At 38.5% G+C, this 27,520-nt stretch overlaps 1 protein-coding gene across 3 annotated transcripts in view; it reads left to right on the top strand.

Moving 5' to 3' along the window:
• Nucleotides 1-27,520, top strand: part of ARHGAP44 (Rho GTPase activating protein 44) — a 149,452-nt gene that overhangs the window by 80,396 nt on the left and 41,536 nt on the right. For all 3 annotated transcript variants that reach the window (XM_020965926.2, XM_020965924.2, XM_020965927.2), the window contains exons 11-12: nt 5,725-5,836; nt 6,241-6,322. In XM_020965926.2, the coding sequence (XP_020821585.1) occupies nt 5,725-5,836; nt 6,241-6,322 (194 nt within the window). The remainder of the gene's footprint in view (nt 1-5,724; nt 5,837-6,240; nt 6,323-27,520) is intronic.

Here is a 27,520-nt window from a genome sequence, read left to right as displayed (position 1 = left end):
TTAATAGCTTATAGTCTTTTTGTACTTATTCACATTATTTCTGTGCTCTAGTCCATGGTCAATTTTTGTAAAAGTTTCTTGTAGTGTAGAGACATATGTCCCATTTAGAAGAAACCATAAGTCTTTTGACTATTTTCTCCAGCATTTTTTCAGTTCTACATTTTTCATTTTGTTTTTCTGTTAGACTTATCCAAAACTTAAAGAGGGATATTAAAGAAGATAGATAGATAGATAGATAGATAGATAGATAGATAGATAGATAGATAGATAGATAGATCTTCTTGAAGCTCAGACAATATTTACTTTATGAACTTGTATGCTAAGGCATTTGGAGTTTGTAAGTTTATTACTAATATTGGGTTTTTCTACAGTTCCTTTCTGCATAATATAGTTTGCTTGTTTATCCCTTTTGTATTTTTTGAAGGTTTATTTTTTCTTTATTTCATAGCATGAGGGCAACTTCTGTTCTTTTGGATTCACTTGATGCATAGCAAATTTTTTTTTAACTCCCTAAGTTTCATTTTGGTTTTGGCTTTGTTTTTTTAAAGGTGCTTCTTGAAAGCATCAGGTTATGGGTTTTTTTTTGTTCAATTCATCACTCCTTTTCATTTTATTGGTATTATGTAATCTATTCACATTTAAAGTAATGTTAGGTTTATATTTTTCTTCATCTGTATCTAAAAATTTTTTTCAAGTTATGATTTTCCCCTCCTCTATAAATATAGTGTTATATTTCTTCAGTTACTTTACTTTTTTAAAAATGGTCCTGTTTCCATTGGTTTTCTTTCCCTTATTCTTGATCCCCTCTTCTCATTTCACTTCCTTTAGGGATTTTTTTATTAGTTCCTTTTTCTCTCCTATTTTTATTTAGTCATATATTTCTTCCCTCTTCTTCTAAGTTAGTCAAGTAGATTCTCTCTTCCTCTCCTCCCCTTTAGCTAGTCCTGTTCATTAGTGTTTTAAATTCTTTTTTTATTTTTGGCACCTCTTTCCAAAAATGATTTTCTCACTATTCACTAAACATCTTTTTCTGTCTACTCTAGACCTGCATTTTCTGACCCCTATAATTATCTGGTCTTTCTCTTTTCTGTATATTTACCTTGCCATCAAAGTTTTGAAGGTATTCTTTCTAGGCTTTTTCTGACATTTCCGTGTAGAGCTTTCCATGTATCCCCTTTCTGATTGTGCCTCATAGAACAATGCCAATTATTACAGATCTCAGAGAGGACACTGCCCCATGGTAGGGCCCCTCTCCCACCACATGCCTGATTTTGCAGTCCACCACTGATCTATAACCATTGCTGGTTGCCTTTTTTGCACTTTTACTTTGAAATTTCTTCTCTATGTTCTCCCACTCCTCTGGGTGCCAGTTGTCCACAGGGGTCCCAACTCCCCCCTCCCAAGGCAGGACAAATAGACTTTCAAGCAACAAATCTTCTAGGCCACACCCAGTATAGGGTCCCCATCACCCTTCATAGACCTTTTCTCCCCACTCATAGGAGAATTCACCAATGGAAACCCCTCCCACCACCAAAGTAAGGCCTCTTTCATTTTTTCTCTTTAGATTCCTTTCCCTCTTCTTCTCACCCACTTCCAATACATAGTCTTCTCTTTCTGAAACCACCAATATTGCCTTCCAATCATTGCTAGCCTTTCATTTAATCACAGTGTATCACACACTCTTTTTATCCCCTTGTTCTTTTCACTCTACCCTCCCATATTGTAATATAGTCTCTCTCTCTTCTTCTCTCCCTCTCTCTCTTTCTCTCTCTTCCTCTTTCTCTCTCTCTCTTTCTCTCTCCCCCTCTTTTCCTCTCTCTCTCTCTCTCCTATCCTTCTCTGTCTCTGTCTCTCTCTATGTCTCTGTCCCTCTCTGTCTTTGTCTTTCATACACACACACACACACACACACTCTGATTCACTTGCTGGCAGGGTATCACCAGGTTCTGTCCATAATGCTGTGTCCCCCCCCTTCCCCTCACCATCTGTCTCTTCACCATTACTTCTAACAGAATTCTACCTTCACTTTTCTCTCCTTGTGTACATTTAAGAAGAAGTATCTTATTTGGCTCTTCATTCATTCCTCCTGTTTTTCTGTTGTTTGGAATGTTCAAGAAGCAAATAATCTATTCAATTTGGTTTTCTTTCCAAAAATGTTTCAAATTCTTCTTTATTATTGAATATCCATCTTTTATCCTGCATGGTTAAGCTCAGATATGCAGGTAGGTCATCCTGGGCTACAACCTGAGCTCTATTGCTCTTCCATTCCCCTCTATGTTTTCTAGTGGGTGCAGAATAATCTTGCATTTATTTAAATGTCCTTCCCTTTGTATTTGAAGGTCTTTTGCCTTATCATTTGTAGAACATGTTGCTGGTGAATTGAATTGTTAAATATAACCATCATGTGTCCTAGAGTTTGTATCATTGGGGTTTTTTTTTGGTTTTTGTTTTTTTTCTAGAGATAATCTGTAAATTCTTTCAATTGAAATTTCATTTTCTATGTTCAGAAGTTCTGGGCACTTCTCTTCTATTATTTCCTGCATTGTGGTGTTAAGATTTTTTGTACTGCCATGTTCTGGGCACTGTATGATCCATAGGTTGTCTCTTCTTATCATATATTCAAGATTGGTATGTTTACTTGTATAGTGAGGATAATTTTTAAATGTTTTTTTGCTTCTCATAGATTTCACTTCACTTGTGAGTATTTGCCTTCCCAAAATATTGTCCTCTCTTTTATTTCTTTGGTGAGACCTGCCTTTGCAGATCCCAAAATTTTCTATTCTTCTCATTATTTTTGCTGTGCAGGACATAAATTATGTTCTCATAGTTCTCATTCCTGTTTTGAATTACTTGGGAACAATGTATTGTGATTCCATGTTCTCTTCACATTCCATAGTGTCCTCTGTCACATAAAATGTTGAAGCATTTTCCTTTATTTTGCAGTATTTATCCATAGATGCCTAAACTCATTTACTAGATCTGGAGGCTATATTTCTTTCTGGTGATATTGTTTTTCTTGTTGATCTTATCTGTTTATATTCAATATTTGAGTTTTCTTCTACCTGAAATCTTTGGTAATTTCCGTCTTTTTTGGTTCCCTTATTTTCACTGTCATTCACTTTCTAACTCCCTCCTTTCTAATTGTGGTTTCCTTAGGGGCAGGATCTCAAAATGTTACAGCCTTCTCCCATGCTGGGTAATTTATGGTTCAACAGACTAGGTCTCTGCCTCAGGTGACTTTTGGGTGGTCACATCTGGCCCCAGCTAGGTGCTGTGCACTTTTCCAGTTTTGGTGGAGTGCCTGTGCATGCACACAGACACACATACACACACACCCTGGTGGCCTGTCCCATTCCATTTGTTCCTTAATTCTTTGGCTTGGCACCAGCAGTTCAGAACTTTACAATGCTATCTTCACCACCACTGGTTTTACAGTGCTGGTGCTATGGTATTGCAGCCCCCAGCAGGCTTTTTTCCTAAATGACTATGGCCAAGCTGGTTGTTACAGTCCAAACAAACTTCCATATCATAGGGCTGGAGTCTCCACAGCACTGGAAAGAGGGAGGAGGATGTAGGGGTGAGTTTTGTTGTATGTAAGTCCTTTTTGTGTGCTTGAGCCAGCCAGGGCAGACAGCCTTGTTGATAGTAGCATGGGGTGGGGGCAGGTGCTGAGTGACCTTAGGGTCAGTAAGTATGAGCTCAGAAATTTTTGGTTGTTATTATTTTTAACCTTTAAGATTCTGGATGTAGTCAGCTGAAGTTGCTTTATTTCTATTTTGAAGAAGTTTGAGAGATCATAGGGATCAGTGAAAATGTCTAACCTTCTATATTTTTCCTCATGTGACCCAGTCTCTTTTAACTATTAATTTTTTTTCTTCTACATACAAATGTGCCCTAATCTCCTTATCCTTAACAAACCTTCACTTAATTTCAACATCCCATAACTTATTTTCTTTTATAGCCAAACTTAGAAAAGATTATCTGTATTCATGAATTTACAACCACACTTCTCACTTACTTCTCAGTCTCTTGCAATCTGTCTTCTGACTCCACTACTATCCAGTGTTACCTCTTTACTGCTAAACTCAATGACTTTTTTCTCAGTCCTCATCTTCTTTTGACCTTTCTGGAACCTTTTATGTTGGCTCAGCAGAGGGCAGGAAAGGTTTTATTTGTGTTTTGTGTATCCGCAGAACCTAACATATAGAAACTCAATAAAGGCTTACTGAGTTTAATTGAATTAGCCATCTCCATTCTAGCATACTCTCCTAACTTGGTTTCCTCCATGCTGCCCTCTCCTTGTTCTTGCCTCTCTGTCTTACTGCTCCTCAGTTTTACTTGATCATCATCCATCTTCTGCAAGTTCTATCCTGGTCCCTTTTTTCTTGTCTTACATGATTTCTGTCACTAATCTGCTTCCATGAGTTGTTTCATCATCTCCATGTAGATGACTATCAAATTTATATACCCTGTTTTAAACTTTTCTCCTGAACTCCTGTCCTGCATCAACAACTTCCTCCTGAATGGCCTAGTGGCGTCTCAAACTCAAGATCACAGAATCTCAGAATTGTAAGAAACCTCAGAAGCCATTTAATCCAACCCATAAATGAACAGAAATCACCTCAGCAGTGATACTGGCAAGTGGTCAATAATCCTTTGTTTAAATACTTCAAGTAAGAAAAAACTTATAATATCATGATCCAAATCATTTCACTTCTCAGTAGTTCTAATTAAGAATTTTTTTCCATCAAACTTAAAGTTGCCTCTAGCTTCCAACAATTGCTCCTAATTCTCTTCCCTGAGACCAATCAGACCAGTCTAGTTTTTTCCAGCACATAGTATATATAGGACATATACTCTAAAAAGACATATACATATAAAGAGAGAAGACCAGAAGTCCAAGGACTGGACCTTGAGTAACACACATTTTTTAGGAGATAGGTGGTAAGAGAGGAGCATTTGAAGTAAACAAAAAAGGTACAGTTAGAAAGACAGGTTGAGAAGCAGGCTAGTACAGTGTTTGGAAGCTAAAGGAGGAGAGAATTTTAAGGGGAGCTGGTTAACAATGTCATACCTAGCAGAGAAGTCAAGGTGAACAGAGAGATCATTGCCATCTTTATTCACTCCCAAGAGATGTGAATTTGGCACTTCCATGAGTGTAATAAAGAAGACCTAACTCTCTTCCTTACAAGACTAAACAGAGTTGGTTCCCTAGCATTACAGAACAAAAAGGGGAATAGAGTGAATTGGTATCCAAAAGATACTTAACCAACCTCCTTTCCAGCTCTTAACTTGCTTTGAAGGCTGTTCTCCAATTCTCTCCTTAATTGACGCTCCACTCCTTCACACTCAACTCCCTTCTAATTGTCTTCTCCATTCTGTGGGTCTCTTGGATGTGCTCTAGCTCACACTCTAAGGGTCAGAGGGTATCAGTAAGATATAGAAAACAGATTTAGAACAGATATCCTGGGTACAAAGAGGGCTGTCTTCCTAAAATTATCATGTATCTATCCCTACCCTGAGAGTACAAAGTTTGGCTGACAGTCACTATAACTCACGCTTTATTTTCCAACTTCACAAACTTCCAGAATAACATTTTCCTTTAATATAAACTTTCTATGAAAAGAAGTCTGAGAGTTTGTGTGGTATGACTTTTCTTTCAGCTTCTGATCTGCATGATATGCTCCTATTAATACTTTTACTTTCTTTCTGTCTTTCTGGCAGGGCCTTTTTAGAGTGGCTCCCTCTGCTTCTAAACTGAAAAAGCTGAAAGCTGCTCTGGACTGCTGTGTACTGGATGTGCAGGAATACTCAGCTGACCCTCATGCCATTGCAGGTAGTGGAGTTACCTGGTTGTCATGTGGCTGAGTTAGACAGGGATTTTCAGGAAAGGGACTGAGTAGACCTTTATGGTAGGTGTGTCTGGGACAATAAAACCAATGAATTCCCATCATGCCTTTGAGATATCCAAGGGTAATGTACCCAGTTCCAAGTCAAACCACGACAAAGGATCAAGACCAAAAAAAATCAGTTCTTTGTTTTGTCCAGCATGTCTTGTCCAAGAATGATTGTGAAAGAGAAGCAGCAGGCATCCACTCTCAATGTAATGCCCAAGTACTATACTCAGTGTTCTTAATCCAAGCCTTCTGAGAGCCAACTTCTAGATTTATATAAACAACCACTTATGCCTTCCTCTTTCTAGACATAATTGATGATGGTAAATAATTTGTTCATGTCCAGGAGCTCTAAAGTCTTATCTCAGAGAGTTGCCAGAACCTCTCATGACCTTTGAACTGTATGAAGAGTGGATTCAGGCTTCCAAGTGAGTATTCTGACTGTCACAAAAGTTATGGTTTTGGTTTTGGTGGTGGTGGTGTTGTTTTTAATAATTTACAGAGAGAAATGCTGAAGTAGCCCCTGTTCACAATTCCAGGAGGTAAGATGAAGAGGAACTAGTCCTGAAAATATAAGGGAATAGTGAGCCATAAAATGTTGAAGAAAGATCAGAGAAATGACAAAGTATCCATGGGAAATAGATGGGCAGATGATACAAAAGCTGGAGCACAAGTTATTGGTGACTCTATGTGATGAACAACTTATCTCCCAAATTACATAAAGATCATTATTGTAACCTGCCTTTGTACTAGACAAGAACTGACTTCAATAAGTAAATGGATTTATGTTCTCAAAAATGCAGTTGGTCTGTAAGTAAAAATCCATATTGGGTGAAACTGAACAGAAGGCTTGTTACTAAAGGTAAGGTAGGGGGAAGTGTGAAAGGAAAAACAGCAGCATCAGTGTAAGAACTGAGGGGAAAGTTCAGTGAACAGCAGCTGCAACTAATGAAAGCTGACTTAGGTCAAAAGTTTACAGTTTGTTTCAAGAGATTTGTGACCATGGGAACCAAATTGCGTTAGAGCAATGGGCTTGTGGTATCAGGAAAAGAAGAACTGCAGTTTGTGCCAGAATTAGGGGTTGTGCCCAATAACAACTAGAAAAGGCTTTGTTTCCTCAATTATTGGAGATTGAGAAAACTTGAAGGTAAAGCAGAGAAGAATTAATGCATGTTTATCTAATAGAATTGGATTGATAGATTAAATTGGATGAGGCTAGACTTGTTAACTTAATTGATAAATTAATAATTTGTCTACCTCTATGGAGTTTGTACCCCCAAGATTTTTCATTTGGTAGGAAATGTGGTTATTCAGTACTTTTTTGTGCATTTATATTTGACCACTTCTCTACCAAGAGGAGGGGAGGTATGTGTCATAATCTGTTCTCTGGACTCAGAAATGTTTATTGCATTGATCTGAGGTCTCATGTCATCAAATATTACTTTTTTATATTGATATGATCATTGTGTATATTTTTCCTTTAGTTATATTGACTTTGCATCAGTCCCTATAAGTCTTCCTAATTTCTCTGAATTCTTCATCTCTTTGTCTTTTATATATACCATAATAATATTACATTATATTCTTATGCCGTAATTTGTTCAGCTGTTCCCCTAGTCAATGTGTACCTACATTTTTTTTTAAAGATAATATCTTAGCTATCCCTTTTTAAAAAGGCATGTTATTCTTCAATTATTTATTATGGAACAGGGGACATGAATTGTAAAGGGCAAAGCTATACCCCAAGAACAAAGTTAAAAAGAATTTCTTCCCTTGAATAGAGAAGACACTTAGCATAGCACCTGGCACATAGTAGGCGTTTAATGAATTTTTATTGATTGATTGGTTGAAGTGAGAAATGACCACTGGTGAACAAAGGGAGTCTTTTTTAAAACATCATATCCTGTCTGTATGTACCTTTTTTATTTTCAGATACAAAACTTCTTGACAGCAGAACCTGTCTTTATATAGGTATAGGTATACCTGATTTTATGTTTGCAAAAAGTGGTGTGTAAATAGCATTTTTGTAAGTCAGATGTTCTTAAGTGAACTAAGAAAATTTAGAAATAATATTTATAAAGCACTTAGCACAATGCCTGGCACATAACAGGTAATTAAAAATGCTTGTTCCCACCTACCCTGATTATTTTAGATACCCTTTCCAATCAATCAATTTTGTAACCTTGCAGTTATCCTTGACTCTTTTCTCCTTCTCCCTCATCCCAAAATCCAATTAGTTGGCAAGTATTTTCGATTCTTCCTCTGTAACAGCTCTCATGTCTATGCCCTTCTCTCTACTCATATAGCCACCACTCTATTTCAGGTCATTCTCATGTCTTACCTAGACTATTATGATGTCCTCCTAATTGAACTCCCTGCCTGCAACCCCTCCCTTCTCAAATTTGTGTTGCACACAGTGAACAAAATAAGCTGACCACATCACTCCTCTGCTCAAAAACCATCAGTGGGTCTGTCTGGCCTCTTGCATAAAAGATAGACTCCTTGGCCTGGCATTTAAAAGGCCCTCTTCAATATGTCTCCAACGTACAACTTTCTACCTTTGTTTCACACCATTTGCTTTCACGTAGTCAGGCCATTCTAGCTAAGCTGGACAGATCACACTATTCGCCAAATGTATCAACTAGGCCATCTTCCACTTTTGTGCATTTTCACAAGCTGTTCCCCATGACTGGAAGGCCCTACTTCCTCATCTTCCCCTTTCAGAATCCTTAACTTTCAGGCTCAGCTCAAGTACTGCATCTTCCTTGAAGATTTCCTAATCTATACCCCACCCCAACCCATCTCTACTATAGGTCTCACATCCTTCAAATTACTGCTTATTTATTTATCTCTTCACCTGTTGTGTGTTGCAAACTTCTGCGAGGAAGAGATTGTCATGTTCTTTTCTTTGTATTTTTAGTGCCTAGTACAAATCAAGTGCTTAATAAATGTCATTGAACTGAGAAACTTCACAGTGAATCCTTTTGGAGGCACTGACGTATTGGAAAGAGCACTAGGCTTGGAATCAGGACACATAGATTCTAATTTATACTTTATTAAAACTAGATTGTGACTTTGGGTAACTCTAGGAACAAGAAGGGAGCAATGGGATGAAGATCATTTGGGTTATAGGTTAAGGAGGGAGGAACAATGATTTTGCCATTGGAATATACTACAGATCACCTAGACGGAAAGAAAAAAAAATTGATGGGAAGTGTGAGAAAGAAATCACAAGTTTGGCACAGAAGTATGATATAGTAGTGATGGAAAACCTCAATTATCCAGATGTTTGTTAGAACTCTACCAATAGTAGAGAAGGTAATAACTTCTTGACTTGTCTTTGTGATCATTTCATCCTTCAAAAGGTGGAGGAAGTAAAAAGGAGAAATGTTATTTTGGATTTGTTTCTTACTGATAGGGAGGAACTGGTTGCTGGGATGGAAATTTGAGAACCCTAGGAGGAAAGGACCTCTCTGCTCTAGATAGTGATAGAGAGGAAATCTGAGTATGGTCTAAATACTAAATTTGGGGAAAATAGATTTCCAAAGAGATCAGAGAATGTTCAGTTCAGTTCAGAAAATGGTAGGTAGGAATTCATAGAATAAAATATCAGGAGAGATAGGAGATGCTCGAGAAAGAAATTTTGAAGACAAAAAAGGAAGCTTCCAATGAAGAAGTAAAGTGGGAATTATCTAAAGAAACCCATGTGGATGTACCAACCAACTTAGATTTTAAAAGGAAATGTACAGAAGTTGGAAACAAGACCAAATACCAGAAGATTAATATGATGAGTATCGCACAGTCTCATAAAAATTGTGCAAGAAATGCTAAACCACAGAATGAGGTCAGGTCAGCAAGAGAGGCTAAGAACAAACAAAAGTGGTTTTTGTTTGTTTTTGCCATACTAGGGGGGTAAAAAGGAGGGTGAAAGATGACCTTTGTGACACTTTGGGCAGTGATAACTGACAGCAGAGAAAAGGCAGAGCAGCTTAATTCTGATTTTGTTTCTGTTTTCTCGGCAAAGGAGAAGCACGTTTACCCTGGAAATGACAGAACAAACAAGACTGACAGGGAGTTGGTATCCGAGATAAGTAAGGAGAAAGCAAGAGAGCACCTAACTTCCTTTGATGAATTCGAGTCTCCTGGCCCAGGTGAACTACATTTTCTGGTCCTGAAAGAACTGGCAGATGTGATTGCTAAGACACTAACAGAGATATTCTTGCTGTCAGACTCCCTACAAAAGAAGTTCAAGATTTCTCAAACAGTGAAATATGACTAATTTGATGAAATTTAATGAAATACCATACTAAATTTGGTTGAAAGATGGATAATGGGAGAGCTACAAGATAGAGAAGGGGAAGTGTTCTGATTTTCTTAAAAGGAAAGAGAACAGAGTCTGCTTAACTTCAATTCCCTGGGAAAATTCCAGAATGGATCATTAAAGAGATGGTTGAAAGGGAAACTAGAAAGGGAAAAATTGATTATAAAGAGGCAACATGGTTTCAAAAAGAGGTCACACCAGATTTCACTTATTTCCTTTTTTGACAAAATTACTAAACTAGTAGATGAGAGTGATGTTGTGGATGTAGTTTAAATATATTTTAGTAAAGTTTTTAATAGAATATCCTCACATTATTCTTATCAAGAAGATGGAAAGATATAAATTAGGCAGTGATACAATCAGATAGCTTCAGCACTGGTTGGATGCTAGATGCAGAGAGAAGTTGTTAATAATTCATTGTCCTCATGACAGAAGGTTTCTAGTGGAGTAACTGTATGGATCTGTGCTTGTTCCTGTGTGTTTAATATTTTTATCAGTGGCCTAGATAAAGCCATAGTTGGTATGTTCATGAAGTTTGCAGATGAAATTAATCTGACAGGTATAGGATCTTCACATGCTAGAGTACTGGGCTGAATATGATAAGATACAGTATAATAGAGATAAATGTAAAATAATTTAAGTACAAAAGAAAACCCAACTTCAGAAGTATAAGATAGAAGAGGTATTGGTAAATAGCTAGTATTCTAAAAAAAAAGTGGGGATTTTAGTGGATTGTAAGCTTAGCGTGAGTCAGTAATGTGATGTGGTGGCCAAAAGAAAAAGCTAATGTGTTCTTGGGCTGTTAAGAAATGTATGACTTGGGGCAGATATGTCACCGGCCCTGGATTTAGGAGGACCTGAGTTTAAATCCGGCCTCAGACACATAACACTTACTAACTATGTGACCCAGGGCAAGTCATTTAACCCCATTGCCTAGCCAAAGCAGAAAAAAAAAAAGAAAGATATGACTTCCAGGAATGGGGAGGTGATCATTCGTCTCTACGCTGCCCTCATCAGAATTGATCTGAAGTATTGTATATTGTTCTAGTCACCAACATTTAAGGATACTGATGAGCTGAAGAATATCCAGAGGAGGGTAACTACAGTGGTAAAGGGCCTTGAGGGCTTGAGATATGAAGATTGATTAACTGAAAATGTTTAGCCTGAAGAAAATAACTCTGGGGGAACATGACTGCTATCTTCAACTATTTGGAAGCCTGTCACATGGAGAAGGGATTAATCTTATTCATTTGGCCCCAGAAGGTAGAACCAGAGGCAATGAGTAGAAATTGTAAGAAGTACATTTAGGCTCAATGTCAGGCAAAATTTACTAACAACAAGAGCTGTACAAAAGTGGAATGGGCTGCCTAGAGAAATGGTGGTTTCCCATTCCTTGGAGGCCTTTAAGTAGAGGCAGGATAGATACTTGTCAGGGAAACTTTAGTGAGGATTCCTTTGTGAATGGGTTGAACTAGATGGCTGCTAAGGTTCCTTACAACTCAGGTTCTATGATAATGAGGGATCACTTGTTCTGCTTGGGCCACAGTTTCTTTGTCTGTAAAATGAGTTGAACTAAATGATATCTGAACTTCCTTTTAGTTATACAAATCTGTTTCTACAGTCCAACATCTTAAAACTGTAACTTCTCTATTTTTGGTATATTGAAGTACTCATAGCAGAAAAAACGCTGGATTCTAGTGAGAATTGATTAAAAAGCTGAATTTATGTTTGGCAAAGTGCTTCAAAGATATGTAAGGTGTTATAATTATTATTAAGATAAAGAATTTCTATTTAACAACTGCAGATATTGCTGTGGGGTTGGTCTTCCCTATTCTGGAGGTAGAGTTAAATTTGTCCCAATCCTATCCTATCTCCTCCCTGGTTGGGAGATAGAGTGGAGAAAGAATATTTAGGGTATGTTTTTTTTCTACTTCTTTCTGTCTGGAGATTTAATAACCCATACCCCATCACAACAATTAGCTCACTTTCTCTCCCACCCTCCTGCCCCGGGACAATAAAATGGCCCTTAGTCCTGTGGTATGTAGGTGGCAGCTAGGAAACACGGTGCTAGTTTTGGAGGTAGGAGCTCCTGACTTCAAATGTGGCCTCAGACACTTACTGGCCAAACTGTGTGACCCTAGGTAAATCATGTAACCACTGTTTACCTCAGTTTTCTCATCTGTAAAATGGGGATAATAATAGCATCTGCCTCTCAGGGGTTGTGAGGATCAAATGAGATAATTGTAAAGTGTTTAGCACAGTGTCTGTCACATAGGAAGTACTGTAGGCATGTTAACTGCTATTATTTCTCTATTTTATGGAATTTATATCAGACAAAAAGTTAGTTATAGGATCATAATAGCACCAAACCCACTTTCAGGAAAAGTCCTACCATTCAAACAGAGGTTTAGTTCTCTGCTCTAATTTAAATTTTTGCATATCTGTGGCTATATACATATATATAGAAATATATATATAGCTAGAATCATAAAGATTGTGGCAAAAATCAAGATATAGGAAACTTTTAGGTAAGCAATGTGAGCACAGCATGCACAACATATCTATCATTGGACAGGAAAAGAGGGAGAAAGGGAAGGGATGAACATTTTTTTAAGAACTTCCACATGTAACTTCATTACAATTCTTCAGCTCTAAGTTGCTTGTGGGGGTCAGGTGGCCTGCTTTCTCAACCACAGCGCAGCCTGCCTTTAGTTTTCTCCTTTCAGTCTTTTATTTCAGTTTCCACTTTTACTGTTGTCTCTGTTTCACCAATTCTTTCCAGCTGAGATTGTTAAGTTTGAGGATACTTCTTGCTGCTGCTGCTCAGTTCTTGCAGAAACTCTTCCTTCTTAGTCTGTGTTTCACAGACCTGTGTATCTCTTTAAGAACTCTTGTTTTAACTTGTCTTTTTTCTCCTGAAGGACAATGCTTGTTCCTCTGATTTGGAAATACCAGGATGTCAAGAAAAGATGAATACTTGACCCAGTTTTTCTCTTATAAGTTTGATTTTTTTATATTGCCTTGGCATTTAATGAAAATGAAATAATGAAGATTATTGATACTATATTTTTATGTTACACATATAAACGATTTTAAACTTTGAGTGTTGGAAGGGACCTCAGAAGCCACTGAGTCTAACCAATACCTGAACAAGAAAATCCTCTAGAACATATTCACTGGTCATCCAGCCTTTGTCAGAAGACTTATATTGAGAAAAAACTCATTGCCTCTTCAAGTAGCCCATTACACTTGTTATAGCTCTTATTGTTAAAGTTTTTCTGACAAAAGTCTCAGTCTAGTCTTTGCAACGTTTACTCATTGCTCTTAGCTCTGTCTTAGAGGGCCAAAGAAGTCTGAACTTTAAGTACTCAAAGAATATCCATCATATTACCAAGTCTTCTGTTCTTTAAGCTAAACATCCTCATAGCTCATGGTTACAAGGCCCTTCACCATCTTGATTGCCCTACTGTAGACTTCACAGCTTATTAATGTACGTCCTATGATGTGATGCCCAGAATTTTTAAAATTCTCCAAATGTGTTCTGACCATAGTAGAGCACAACTTTACCATCACTTCCCTATTCTTATACACTGTGCTTTTTTTTATTACTTTAAAAAATATTTGATTTTTTCTAATTACATGTAAAATTTTTAACATTAATTTTTAGAAATTTTGAGTTCCAAATTCTTTGCCTCCCTCTTATTCTCTCTCCTCATTGAGAAGGCAAGCAGTTATACATGTGCAGTCATATAAAACATATTTCCATATTAACCATGTTGTTAAAAAAAAAAGAGAACAGACCACAAAAAGGAAAATAAAGTAAGAAGTATGCTTTGAATTGCATTCAAATTCCATCAGTTCTTTCTCTGGAGGTAGATAGAATTTGTCAACATAAGTTCTTTAGAATAGCTAAGTCATTCACAGTTGATCCTCATAAAATATTGCTGTTACTATGTACAATAACACACAGTTATTATGATTCTACTCACTTCACTTTACATCAGTTCATGTAAATCTTTCCAGGTTTTTCTGAAAGCATCCTGCTTTTCTTATAACACAATAGTAGTCATAGTACAATAGTATTCATTTCTTATAACACAATAGTATTCTATTGCAATCATATACTACAACTTTTTCAGCCATTCCCCAATTTATGGGCATCCTCTCAATTTCTAATTCTTTGCCACCACAAAAAAAAAAGCTATACACATTTTTGTACCTATAGGTCCTTCTTTTTTAAGATAGTGAATGCTTTTCCCAAAACCTGGGGCCTTTGGGTTTATCAAATACTAGATTACTATGGTCATTTACTACAGTGTATTGTGTACTTAATCTGTTCCACTGATCTACCATTCTGTTTTTTAGTCACTACCAGTGATAAAAAGGTAAATTCCTTTCTATTCCTATCCAGAGGTCTATCATATCTAAGTTTAAAAAAAAAATTTATTCATCTCTTTAACTTCTTTCTTACTTATTTTTTGGTTAGATTTATCTAATTCTGAGATGGGAAAATTGGTATCCCTCACTAGTATAGTTTTATTGTCTATTTCCCTCTGTAACTCATTTAACTTTTTCTTTAAGAATTTGGGTGCTAATTTGAAACTGTTTCCAAAGAGCAATACCCTTTGATCCAGCAATACCACTGCTAAGTCTATATCCAAAAAAGATTTTTAAAAAAGTTAAAAGGACCTATTTGTACAAAAATATTTATAGTAGCTCTTTTGTGGTGGCTAAGAATTAGAAAGTGAGGGGATGCTCATCATTTGGGGAATGTCTGAACAGGTTGTGGTATATGATTGTAAGAAGGATGATTTCAGAAAGACATACATGAACTGATACAAAGTGAAGTGAGTAGACCCAGAGTACATTGTACATAGAACTATGAATGACTTAGCTATTCTCAGCAATACAATGACAATCCAAGACAATCAATCCCAAAGGAATCATGATGAAAAATGCTATCTGCTTCCAGAGAAATAACTGATGTTTTCTGAATATAAATTGCAGCATACTTTTTTTTTAACTTTATTTCATTCTTTCTTTTTTCTTTTTTTTTTGTTTGAGTCTTCTTGCACAAAATGACTAATATGGAAATGTTTTACATGATTACACATGAATAACCTATATGAAATTGCTTACCATTGCAGGGAGGAGGGAGAAGAGGGAAGGAGGAATAGAATTTGGAATTCAAAACTTAAAAAAATGTTTGAAGTTTTTACATGTAATTGGGGGAAAATAAAGCATTACTACAAAAAAAAAGAATGTGAATGCTATGCCTTTTAGTACAGAAATGTTTAGTATTGATATTACTTCATTGTTTGTGGTGCCTTTTAGCAAAATGTAGTTTCCCTACTCATTGTATTTAAATCTATTTTTCTTTTTGCTTTGTCTGAGATCATGACTGCTACTCCTGCTTTTTTTTTTTTTTTTACTTCGGCTGAAGCACAATAGGTTTGACTCATGTCCCTTGCCTTTAGTGTGTGTGTGTGTGTGTGTGTGTGTGTGTGTGTGTGTGCTTCAAGTGTTTTTCTTGTAAACAACATATTGTAGAATTTTAGCTTTTAATGCATTCTGCTATCTGCTTCCATTTTATGGGTGAGGTCATCCCATTTACATTCTCAGTTATGATTATTAACTGTATATTTCCCTCCATCCTACTTTCCCCCACAGTTATTCTCCTCTCTCTCTCTCTCTCTCCTTTCGCCCTATCCTTCCTCAAAAGTATTTTGCTTCTTCCCACCTCTTCGCCCAATCTACTTTCCCTCATGTCAGCCCCTCACCCTCTTTTATGCCCTTCCCCTCCTACTTCCTGTGGGGTAGATAGATTTCTATACACAACTGAGTGCACATGTTATTCCCTCTTTGAACCAATTTCAGTGAGAGTAAGGTTCAAGTGTTATCCATCACTCCCTATCTTCTCCTCTGCTGTAAAATCTCTTTTGTGCCTCTTTTATAAAAGATGATTTACTCCCTTCTGCCTCTCCATTTTCCATTCTCCTAGTGCATCCCTCTTTCTCACCCCTTAATTTTATTTTTGTGAATATCATCCCATCATAGTCAACTCACATCTATGCCTTCTATATGTATTCTTTCTGACTGCCCTAATAATGATAAAGTTCTTAGGAGTTACAAGTATCATCTTTCTGTATAGGAATGTAAACAGTTTAACCTTACTGAATCCCTTATTATTTCTTCTTTCCTGTTTACTTTTTTATGCGTCTTCTGAGTCTCATATTTGAAAGCCAAATTTTCTATTCGGTTTTGGTCTTTTCATCAGGGATGAAAGTCCTCAATTTCACTAAATTTCCATTTTTTCCCTTGAAGAATTATATTCAGTGTTATTTTGTAGGTGATTCTTGGTTGTAATCCTAGCTCCTTTGCCCTTAAAAATATCATATTCCAAGCTCATCAATCATTTAATGTTGAAGCAGCTGCATTTTGTATGATCCTGACTGTAGTTCACAGTATTTAAATTGGTTTCTTTATGGATGCTTGCAATATTTTATCCTTGAACTGACAGCTCTAGTATTTGGTTATAATATTCCTTGGAGTTTTTCTTTTGGGATTTCCTTTAGGAAGTGATTCTTTCAATTTCTAATTTATGCTCTGGTTCTAGGATATCAGGGTAGTTTTCCTTCTTTATTTTTTGAAATATGATGTCTAGGCGTTTTTTTTTTATCATGGCCTCACAGTCCAATAATTTTAAAATTATCTCTTCTAGATCTATTTTTCATATCAATTGTTTTTCCAATAAGATTTCACATTTTCTTCTTTTTTTCATGCTTTGTATTTTGCTTTATGGTTTCCTGATGTTTTGTGGAGTCCTTAGCTTCCACTTGCCTAATTCTAATTTTTAAAGAATTATTTTCTTCAGTGAGCTTTTCCCATTTGGCTAGTTCTGCTATTTAAGGTGTTCTTTTCTTCAGTAAATTTTTGTACCTCTTTTTCTATTTGGCCAATTCTGCCTTTTAAGTAATTCTCTTCAGTGGATTTTTGGGCCTCTTTTACCATTTTGCTTGTTCTGTTTTTTGAGGTATTATTTTCTTCAGGATTTTTTGTTCTTGTTTTACTAGCTTGTTGACTTTTTTCATGATTTTCTTGTATCACTCTCATTTCTTTTCCTATTTTTTCCTCCTCCTCTCTTATTGAGTTTTAAAATCCTTTTTGAGTTCTTCCAGAGCCTGAGACATTTTTCACATTTTTCTCTGAGGCTTTCCATGTAGCTGCTTTGATTGTGTTGTCTTCTTGTGAGTATATTTTGATCTTCCCTGTCACCATTCTGTGGTATGGTTCTTTTTTTTGTTATTTTCTCATTTTTCCAACCCATTTCTTGACTTTTAATTTTATGTTAAAATTAGGTTCTGCTCCCAGGAGATGGAGAAGGAGGAGGGGACAGAGCATGTCCCAAACTTCAGGTGTTTTTAGAGTTAGTTCTGGGGCTCTGTGAGTTTTCAGTTCTTCCAAGGCATTATGGTGTAAGGAAAGGTGTGGCCACTGCTCTTCTGACTAGTGCTCTGGTCTGTGTATGAGTGACCAGAAGCACTCTTTTTCTCCTTGAAACTATAACCAGAGTCCCCACTCCTGCTAGTGCTCCTCCTTGCCCTAGGACTGCTCCCAAAACCATGTATGGGCAGTGCAATAGAATCCTGCTCCCAATATCAGCAAAGGGTCCCCTGTAATCTCCTTCTGAGCAGTTGTCCCACCTTCCTTACTGTCTATGGGTTAAGAGCTCCCAAAGCCATAGCTACTGATACACAAGGCCCTAAGGTCTGCTCTCTCTCTCTCTCTCTCTCTGTATGTGTGTGTGTGTGTGTGTATATATATATACTGATGGATCAGCTCTATATGTTGTCATTAACTGTGTATTATTGTATATTAATTGTATACCATTATCTGGTCAGTAGTTAGTCTTTATATACCATGTCTTTTCCATGTGGATGGTCAGGCCAAACCCATGTTCCTTTAGGCAGAGGTTCTTATCCTGGGGCCCCTGGTATCCTATAGACAGATTTTAGGGAATCCGTGAACTGCTATGGGAAAAAAAATGCATCTTTCTTTTCACTAACCTCTAACTAAAAATTAGCATTTCCTTTAATTATTAATGAAAGCAATAAACATTTCTGTTTTATTATTGTTTAAAGACTTGGTTTATCTATCCAACCCATACTATAAGTACAGGGGCTACCCCTGAGTCCCTGCCTACTTGTTACTGGCATTGATCTTCATTTCTTACAAGAGCTTGTTTACCCCACTTTAGACAAACTGGTGACCCATCACCCCAAGGGTGTCAAACACACTAATACCAGACTTAGTGTAGACACTCAGTTGGCATACTCCACTGTAGCTCAGAACTCCTGACCTTGAAACCTGCCCATCTCAGCCTGTGTCCCAGTTAGCTGAGATTATAGTCTTGAGCCATGGCAGCTGGCAATAGACATTATTCCCAGAAGAGTTTAATTGGCTTCACCAGACTGACATAGTAGTTTATGATATTTATTTAAGAAAATATTTAAAAAATACTATTTTAGAGAAAAGAAGAACATGCAGATCAAAAATACATAGATCAGAAACTGAAAGAAGTCTCTTCATATCACACCACACAGGCTGTCAGACTTCTTTTCATGGAAAGTTTATGTTAAAGGAGAATGTTATTCTGAAAGTTTGGAAAGTTGGAAAGTAAAGTGTGAGTTATAGTGACTGTCAGCCAAACTTTGTACTCTCATGATACGGACAGACAGATGATGATTTTGGGAAGATAGCCCTCTTTGTACCCAGGATATCTGTTCAAATCTGTTTTCTATAACCATAAAACTTATTGATACCCTCTGACCCTTAGAGTGTGAGCTAGAGCACATCCAAGAGACCTATAGAATGGAGAAGAGAACTAGAAGGGAGTTGAGTCTGAAGGAGTGGAGGGAGAATTAAGGAGAGAATTGGAGAGAAGCCTCCAAAGCAAGTTAGGAGCTAGAAAAGAGGTTGATTAAGTATCTTTTGGATACAAACTCACTCTATTCCCCTTTTTGTTCTGTAATGCTAAGGAACCAACACTGTTTAGTCTTGTAAGGAAGAGAGTTAGATCTTCTATATTATACTCATGGAAGAGCCAAATTCACATATCCTGGGAGTGACTCAAAATGGCAATGATCTCTGTTCATCTTGACTTTTCTGCTAGGTATGACATTCTTAACCAGCTCCCTTTCTTAAAATTCTCTCCTCCTTTAGCTTCCAGACACTGTATTAGCCTGCTTCTCAACCTGTCTCTCCAACTGTACTTTCTTTGTTTACTTCAAATGCTCTTCTGTGACCACCTATCTCCTAAAAATGTGTGTTACTCAAGGCCCAGTCCTTAGCCTTCTGGTCTTCTCTCTTTATACTATATTCTATGTATACTATGTGCTGGGAAAGTTCAGATACTCTCATAGCTCTACCTATCTCTTCCACAGTGATGACTCCCAAGTCTACATCTCCAGACTAAGCTTCTTAGCTGAGCTCTAATTCTATATCACCAACTGCCCATTAAATCTCAAATACAATAATATGAAAATTATATTCAGCTTAACCTAGTTCACAGAGTACTATCTTGTGCTCTGTAATATGAAGGGATGGAAGTGATTATCTTTAAGGTCTATTTTAGCATTGAGTCTAGGTTTCCTTATTTCCCTAATTCTCTGTGTCTGTCAATGTTGTCACCACTCTTCCAGACAGTGGGCTTAAGATCTCTTGAATCATTTTTGAAACTTTATCACTTCCTTCTAATCATTTAGATTTCACTTTCAGAATATCTGTGAAATCAGTTTGTTCTTTTTTTTATTCCCATAGTCACAACACTATTCTAAAATCTTGCTAGCTCCTTAATAAAAATAATACCTTGCATTTATATAGTACTTTAAGGTTTACAAAGTGTTTTACATATGTCATTTCATTTGATCTTCAGTACATTTTAGAGATGAGGAAACTGAGGCAAGAGAGGACAAGTGACTTGCCTAGGGACACATCTAGTAAGTGTTTGAGGCAGGATTTGAACTTAGGTTTTCCTGACTCCCAGTCCTCTGCTCTATCTATTGTACTACCTACCTACCTGTCATCTTGCTGGTCTCATGATTAAGTAATCATGCAATATTCAGGTTGAACTAGTTCAGTCTTCCACTATAGGAATCCTTTCCTACCATACTCCTAACAAATCTAGCTTGTATTAAAATAGTGAGACAAGTCAAGATGACTCAGTCGAAAGAAGTAATGTAGACCAACTTCCCCCACAACTACTTCAAGAAAAATCTAAGATGACCACAATACTGAGGACTGATCTAAGGAAAAATCACAGTGGGGCATATTTCCAGTCCAAGAGGACAAACTTGATCCATAGGCAAGTGACCAGGGCAGGAAATGTGGAACAATGTTGGGCTGGGATTGTTGACTCAACCTGGGCCTGGGTCAGCTATTTGGAGTCTCCCAAAAGTGTCAGAGTCATGGACTCAGCCTCTGACCCCAAAAGAGGCAGAAGTACAGGGTTTCCCAGAACAGATTGCAGTGACTAGGCCAGCAGCACAGTGCTGGCATCCAAAGTGGATGGCAGGCTCAGTGTTAGGCCCAGGATAGTAGCATAGGGATGTCACAGAAGGGCTTGATTTAAGACTCAGCACCCACAACTCTGATCACAGCCAAGCTAACAGTGCATGGTCTGTGAGAGTGGGCTATAAAACTCATCTCTGGGTCCAGAATAGGGCTGGAACAGCAGCACCCTCAAAGAAATTGGGGATTTAATTCCCATATCCCAGGACAGGGATAGGTTAGCAGCACATGCTCTCTGGAACTGCTGAACCTTTCAGCTAGCTGACAAGGTCTAGGACCAACTAGTGTTTTCTGGAGCACCACCAAGGAGAAGTCTGCAGCTCTGTTGCCTAAACACAAACAGGATTTTGGAGCTAGAAAACCCAGAAGGGTTGTGATCAGACTGTACCCTTGATTTGACCCCATAGAACCCTCTGAAAACTCAAGCTGCCCATATGATCATTGAAGAGCACAGCTCTCAACCAAAGAATGTAGTGGCAAGATGCTAGATAAGAAAGGCCAGGATCATGCAAAGCCACAACAATCCTTCCACAAGTCCTGCCTATAGGACCAGAGTCCTAACACAAAGTCCCAATTTAGGAAGTAAGGCTAAAAGAATGACTAAACCAAAAAAGATAAAGAGTTATCATGATAGACAAGACACAAAAAGGGTTAAAAAATTATACAAATAAAATGGAAGGAAATAATAATTTATTAAGCACTTATTATGTATCAGGCACTATGCTGGGCACTGGAGGAAAAAAATGCAAGCAAAAAGAAATATTTACCTTCTAATGTGGGGGGGGGGAGACAACTCACAAAAGAAAACTATAGGGGTATAGTTTTGGATTCCAGAGGAAGGCAGGAACAGGGCAAAGTGGAGGATGAAGGTAGGCCAGGCCCAGCCCATCTACAAAATGAAGACTCCTGGAGGAACTCACCAATAGGAGAAGAGGAGCAGGCTTGTGGAGGGATATTCCATGTTGAGTAGATCCTTGGGTCAGTAGATTTTTGCAGAGTAAGGAGGCTCTAAAACCTGAGGAAAGTTACAGGATGAGCCAGATGTAAAGGAGGCATGAAAGTCTGGAACAGGGCCAACAGGAGAGGAGGAAATGAGAAGGCTAAAGGCTAAAGGCTAAATTGGGAAAGAATTGGAAAAGAAACACTGGGAAGAAAGACTTGGAGAACTAACAGCTTGCTACAAGAGGTATAAAACCAAACCTAAGTAACTAACTCCCTGAAAATTAGAATAAACCAAAGTTAATGACTCCATAAGAGAGCAAGAACTATTAAAACAAAATCCAAAACTCAAAAAAAATCAAAGGAAAAGTAATGTATTTCATATCAAAAATAGCTGACCCAAAAAATGGATCGAGGAGACCTAATTTAAGCATCATTAGACTACCTGAAAGACAGATCCAAGAAATGAGGCTGGATGTCATCTTGTGAAAGAAAACTGGCCAGACATATTAGAACCAAAGTCCTTTGGGGGGACTTTTATAGGAGAAAGAGAAGAATCCACCAATCATCTCCTGAAAGAAACCCCAAAATGGAACCTTCCAGGAATGTTGTAGGCCAAATCTAGAGCTTCCTGGTCAAAGTTGTTGTTGTTGTTTGTCCTTCCTTCTTGAAGAGGACCATGACATCAGGCAGGTGATGCCATGATATGCAAGTGAATTGGATTTAAGTGAGGGAGGGCTGTGCAAAGTCACCAGCCTTACTTTCTCCTCCAGAGCCATCTGGTCCAGGGGCAAGATATAGATCAGGATGACTGGCAATGGCCCTGGATCCAGTGGGAGACCTTGACCTTTTTAAGCTAAGGTCTTTAACAGGTCTCAGTTTGACTGAGGCAACACCCATTTAGTGATTAAGGCTAGGTAAGAAAAGAGGCAAAGAATGGCCTCTATTACTTAGTCAAAAAATAAAAATAAAACCAGAAACAATCTGGAAGGGGAAGACCCTTACTTAGGGTTTCTGGCCAAAATAGAAACAAATGCTATTTATATTCACTCTGAGCCAATCAGGGTCCAAACAATGACCAAGTAGGGTGTGGCCTGGGACTTACTGTTGGCCAATCAATGACAGCCAGAGTGATTTGGGTTTAAGGCCAGGTCCTTGAGAAAAAATTCTAGCCAGGATGTCTGGAGACATCCTTTAGTTTTCTTTTCGATGCCCATGATTGATAAGGCAAGTCGAGCCACAGTAATTGGTTAAAACAAAGAACATAGCCATGATAGAGTGGGTAACCTTACCTTCGGCCTCAATTTCTGCCCAGGGCTTGGCAAGAGAGATGGAGAAAGTGGGAGTGTTGCTAGGACCCAGGCTCCACTGTCCTTCTCAGTCTTGAGAAGACTGGAGGACAGAGTACAGGGTACTTCTCCTACCTCGAGGACAATCTTTCCTCCAATGTCCCTCCTAGTCACATCATAGGCAAGGTCCTGGAGGTGTCAGTACCAAGGGCTTCCTCCAAGGGGGCTCCCTGGAGGGGCACTCCTTGGACCAGTGAGCCTCCTGGTGGCATCGAAAGCAGGTTTCCCCACTGCCAAAGTTGCCAGGGGCGCCCCTGGGTCTTTTCCTGACCACAGCAGCAGCCAGGAATTGAGCATTCTTTGTCACTAGCCCTCTCCCTGAGTTCTTTCTCCTCTGCTGCAACTAGGTCTCTGTTGTTAAAGACTCCAAACGCCTTCTTCAAATAACTAGACCTAAGGTGTTTGGAGTCCCATTGCCAATTTCTGCAGTTTCCTCTTAATATCTGGGAGAGATTGATTAATGAAATACATGCTAAGGACTGCTGCCCCTTCTGTAGAGTCAGGATCCAAATTTGTATACTTTTTAATGGCTTCTACTAGCCTATTTTGGAAAAGGGTAGGGTTTTCCTTTTCTCCCTAAGTAATTCCCTCAGACTTCTAAAAGTTTACTTGCTTTCGAAATGACATTTTCAGGCCTTCTAACAGGCAAATTATCATGTAGTCTCTCTTTCCCCTATCCTCACTCTTCTGATAATCCCATCCTGGATCACTAGTGGGAACAGCAGCTGTTCCTGGGGGATATTTTGTGGGGCCACTGCTAGTAAAACAATCCCCAAATTTTTGGAATTGTTCCCAGATTCTGTCCTTCTCCTCAGTGGTACAACTGGTGGAGAAGAGGACATGCAAATCACCCCAAGAAAGCTGGGATTGTAGGGACACATCCCTGAAGCCCTCAGTAAACTTAGTGGGATCTTCAGAGTATCGACTCAGCCTTTCTTTAATCTGGTTGAGGTCTGAAATGGAGAATGGAACATGCACCCTAAGTGTCCCATCAGGAGAGACAGGTACTTCCCTTAAAGGAAAAAGCCCTGAAGGTGCTGCAGGGAGCAGGGGATTATGGGGAGGGAGATGGGAAGTTCCACTTCTTGTGAGCGAGGGACTGGGGAGTGCCAGCTGAACTGGCAAGGCTGAGGAATCTGGCTGGCAAGGGGAAAGATTTGCTGGAACCAGAGGAGGGGGAGGGGTCAAGGGATGAGATGCCGAGCAGAGACCCTTGCCCAGAGCTTGAGCAGGGGTCTTCTCAGAAGTAGAGGCCAGGGCGAGGCCCTTGGTCAAGGCCTGAATAGAAGTCACCTCCAGAGCAGGGGCCTGGGGAGGAAATGCAGGATAGGAGACATGGAAGGTGAAAGAGGCAGAACATAAAAAAGCTTGAGCCAGAGGAAAAGGGAAGAGAAACTAAGGGAAAGAAGAGCTGGACAAGGAGGAGGGGGTATGGGAAACAAGGGAGGCCAGGGGAGAATGAGGAGCTGCAGGAGGGGTCAAGGAGAATGGGGAGCAGAAAGAAGGGTTGAGGAAGGATGGGGAGCAAAAGGAGGGGCCTAGGGAAACCAAAGGGAATGAGGTGGAGATAGTGCTGAGGAGGTGGTGCTGATGGAGGCCGGGAAGAGGTGGAGTAACATAACCCTAGGAACTATAAGAAGAGGATCATCCAAAAAGTCCATTTGATCCACATTCCCCATTAGTGGGACAGCTCTAGTGTGGATCACAAGATCACAAGAAAGCTTAACAAAAGCCTTTAAGTAGGAAATCTCCACCCATTTTCTTCCTCTGCTACAATATCTTTCTAATTCTGAGAGGGTTTTGTGCTATAATGACCCAAAAAGGGGCCATTCCTTGAAATTTTCCAGATGATACTAAGGCCAAGTGGTGTTGCAAAAATACACCAGCTTTTTCTTTTTAAATTCTTTAGAGAAGCTAAAATTTTTCCAATTTTGTAAAAAAGAGCCCAAAGGCAAATTCTTGGGAACTGAAGAAGATTGACCCATTGTGGGCATGGGAGCTTGAAATAAACCTCAGGAAACAACAAAACAAAAAAGCCAATTAAAAAAAACACAAAAACTTAAAAGAAAGAAAAAAAAATACCTCAAGTTTTCCCAGTTCCCTAGCACCAAGAGAATTGAGAGGATTGAGCCTACACTTCCTAATAGGGAGTCCATCTTCTATGCTAAGGAAGGTATGCCCAGGTCCGTGTACTCAAACAGAACCACTGGACCAAGAGAGCCTGAGAGCATCAGGCTGAGTTTGGGACAGTCTTGTAGCTGTCTGACCTAGCAGGACCAGAGATGTCAGGCCCCAAAACACTTCCAAGTCTAACTAGGTGTGTGGAAATCCCCCTCCCAGCCACAAGACAAAAAAGGGATTGGGGAGAGGAGGAGGCTTATATACCTTCCAGTCGTGGCTGGAGAAGAATTTGGGATTTGATAAGTTATTCCCAGTACAGTTGTTACGGGCTAAGAGGTTGAGAGGTTGTGACCCCTCAAAGACTGGAATACCGGACGGGTAGTCTGCAATGAATTCACAGACTCAGGCAGTCTTTAAGCCAAGATGGCAAAGTTTATTGTTACGCTTTTCAGCGGGCAAGGATTCTTAAAGGATCCTGCAACCTTAGAGAGGTACAGTTAAAGTTTATATAGGATAAAATACAATAAAACATGTGCCAAATCTGCTAACTAGGGGGTTCAGGGTGGGATTAGGGAGTGGTTAAGGAGTGGTCAGTTCTCAATTGAAACTCAAGAAAAGTCCCATTATTCAAGAGAGTATCTGGTTCCAGACATCCTGGGCCCAGTGATAACAAACAGGAAGAATGCTGATCAGCTCTATCTGGTCCTGGAATTTGCTGACACAGGAAGGGGTGTTTTTAGTTCACTCAGAGAGAAAAAGATTAGTTTAGGTTTTTGACCCTTATTGGGGCTCAATTGATCTTAAATGATTATCAAGGGACAGTGTTTCTGAGGCTAGGGAGAAATTGGGGCCCAAGTACAAGCACCCAAGCACCCCAACACAGTTATTCCTCAAATGATGAGGTCTAGAGGTTTAGGGGTGCTGAGACCCTGAGATCATGATACACGGGTCCTGCCCAAAAGAATTTGACCCAAATCTTTTTTTAGCCAGAGACAGAGTTTTATTGGGGATGGGCCATGCAGGCCATACTCTTAAGGAATCTGAAAATTAGTGACTCCTGTAACAATGAGCAAGCATGAGGAAATCTCAGTGTTTAATTGGGGTCCAGGGTGGATCTTATATACACTCAAATAATTTTGGGTGTTCTGAGGAGGGGCTGGGAGAAAGATCCTGAAGCTCGCCTGAGTTTAGGGAGAATTCCAATGGGACTATCTGGGAGATTGAATAGACAATGGGAATAGCTAATGAAGGGAACTGGAAGGAAGAGGTTTGAATGGGGTCTGGATCTTCATTAAGTTTTCAAAGGGAGATTAGGGAAAGTCAATAAGGAAAAGCCATTGAGTGGAATATAGCCTCAGGTAACAGTTTGAGACCAGAGTGAGTTTAAGGTTTTTCTGGGGCCCATAGACAAAAGGCACCCAAATTCTTTTGGGGGCAAGGAGCAAAGGTCTCGGCTTAGGCCCATACCCCATTGGTAGCAGGATTGATTAAAAACAAGAGTCCAACAATGTGTTGTTTGCTAGAAACACAAATGATACATACAGATTTAGAAGAAGGGACCAAAATCTCTTTACTTCACCTGAACTCAAAAAAGCAAGAGTAACAATCATGATTTCAAAGTAATAGGAAAAATAGACTTTATTATAAGAGAAAAACAGGAAACTTTATTTTGCTGAAAAATACTGTAGACAATGAATTAATTTCAATGTTTTATATATACATATGCACTAAAATGGCATAGCATCTAAATCTTTAATGGAAAATCTAAAGAGATTGAGAAGTAGATAAAAACATTATAATAATGAATGACCTTAATGTATCCCTTTCAGACCTAGACAATTCTAGCAAAAAATAAACAATAAAGAAGTTAATAAATAGAATTTTTAAAAAGTTAGATTTGATAGGTCTCTGATGATTATTGAATGAGAATAGAAAAGAGTATGGAAAAATCTCAGCTGTGCCTTGCACCTTTAAAAAAGTGTATTGGGGCATTATAAAGTAAAAAATTCAGAAAAACAGAAATTGTACTCAATTACTACACTCAATATAACAAAATCCTATTCAATAAAGTATTAAAATTGGTTGGAGACTAAATAATAATCCCAAAGAATTTGTGTGTAAAAAAATAAGTAACAAAATATAGATAATTTTATTAGCAATAATCACAACAATGAGACAGCATACCAAAATTTTTGTTTCACACAGTCAAGGCAATTCTTAAGGGTAATTTTATGTCTCTAAACATCATCATCACTAAAAGAGAGAAACAATATATCAAATTAATTGAGCATGGAACAAAAGAAACCCCTAGAAACCCCAATTTTTTA

Source organism: Phascolarctos cinereus, unplaced genomic scaffold (genome assembly GCF_003287225.1).
Source record: "Phascolarctos cinereus isolate Bilbo 61053 unplaced genomic scaffold, phaCin_HiC Scaffold_5;HRSCAF=322, whole genome shotgun sequence".
In the NCBI taxonomy this organism is placed as follows: Eukaryota; Metazoa; Chordata; class Mammalia; order Diprotodontia; family Phascolarctidae; genus Phascolarctos; species Phascolarctos cinereus.
The sequence above is the reverse complement of the archived record's forward strand: the minus strand, read 5'-3'. Positions and strand labels throughout refer to the sequence as shown.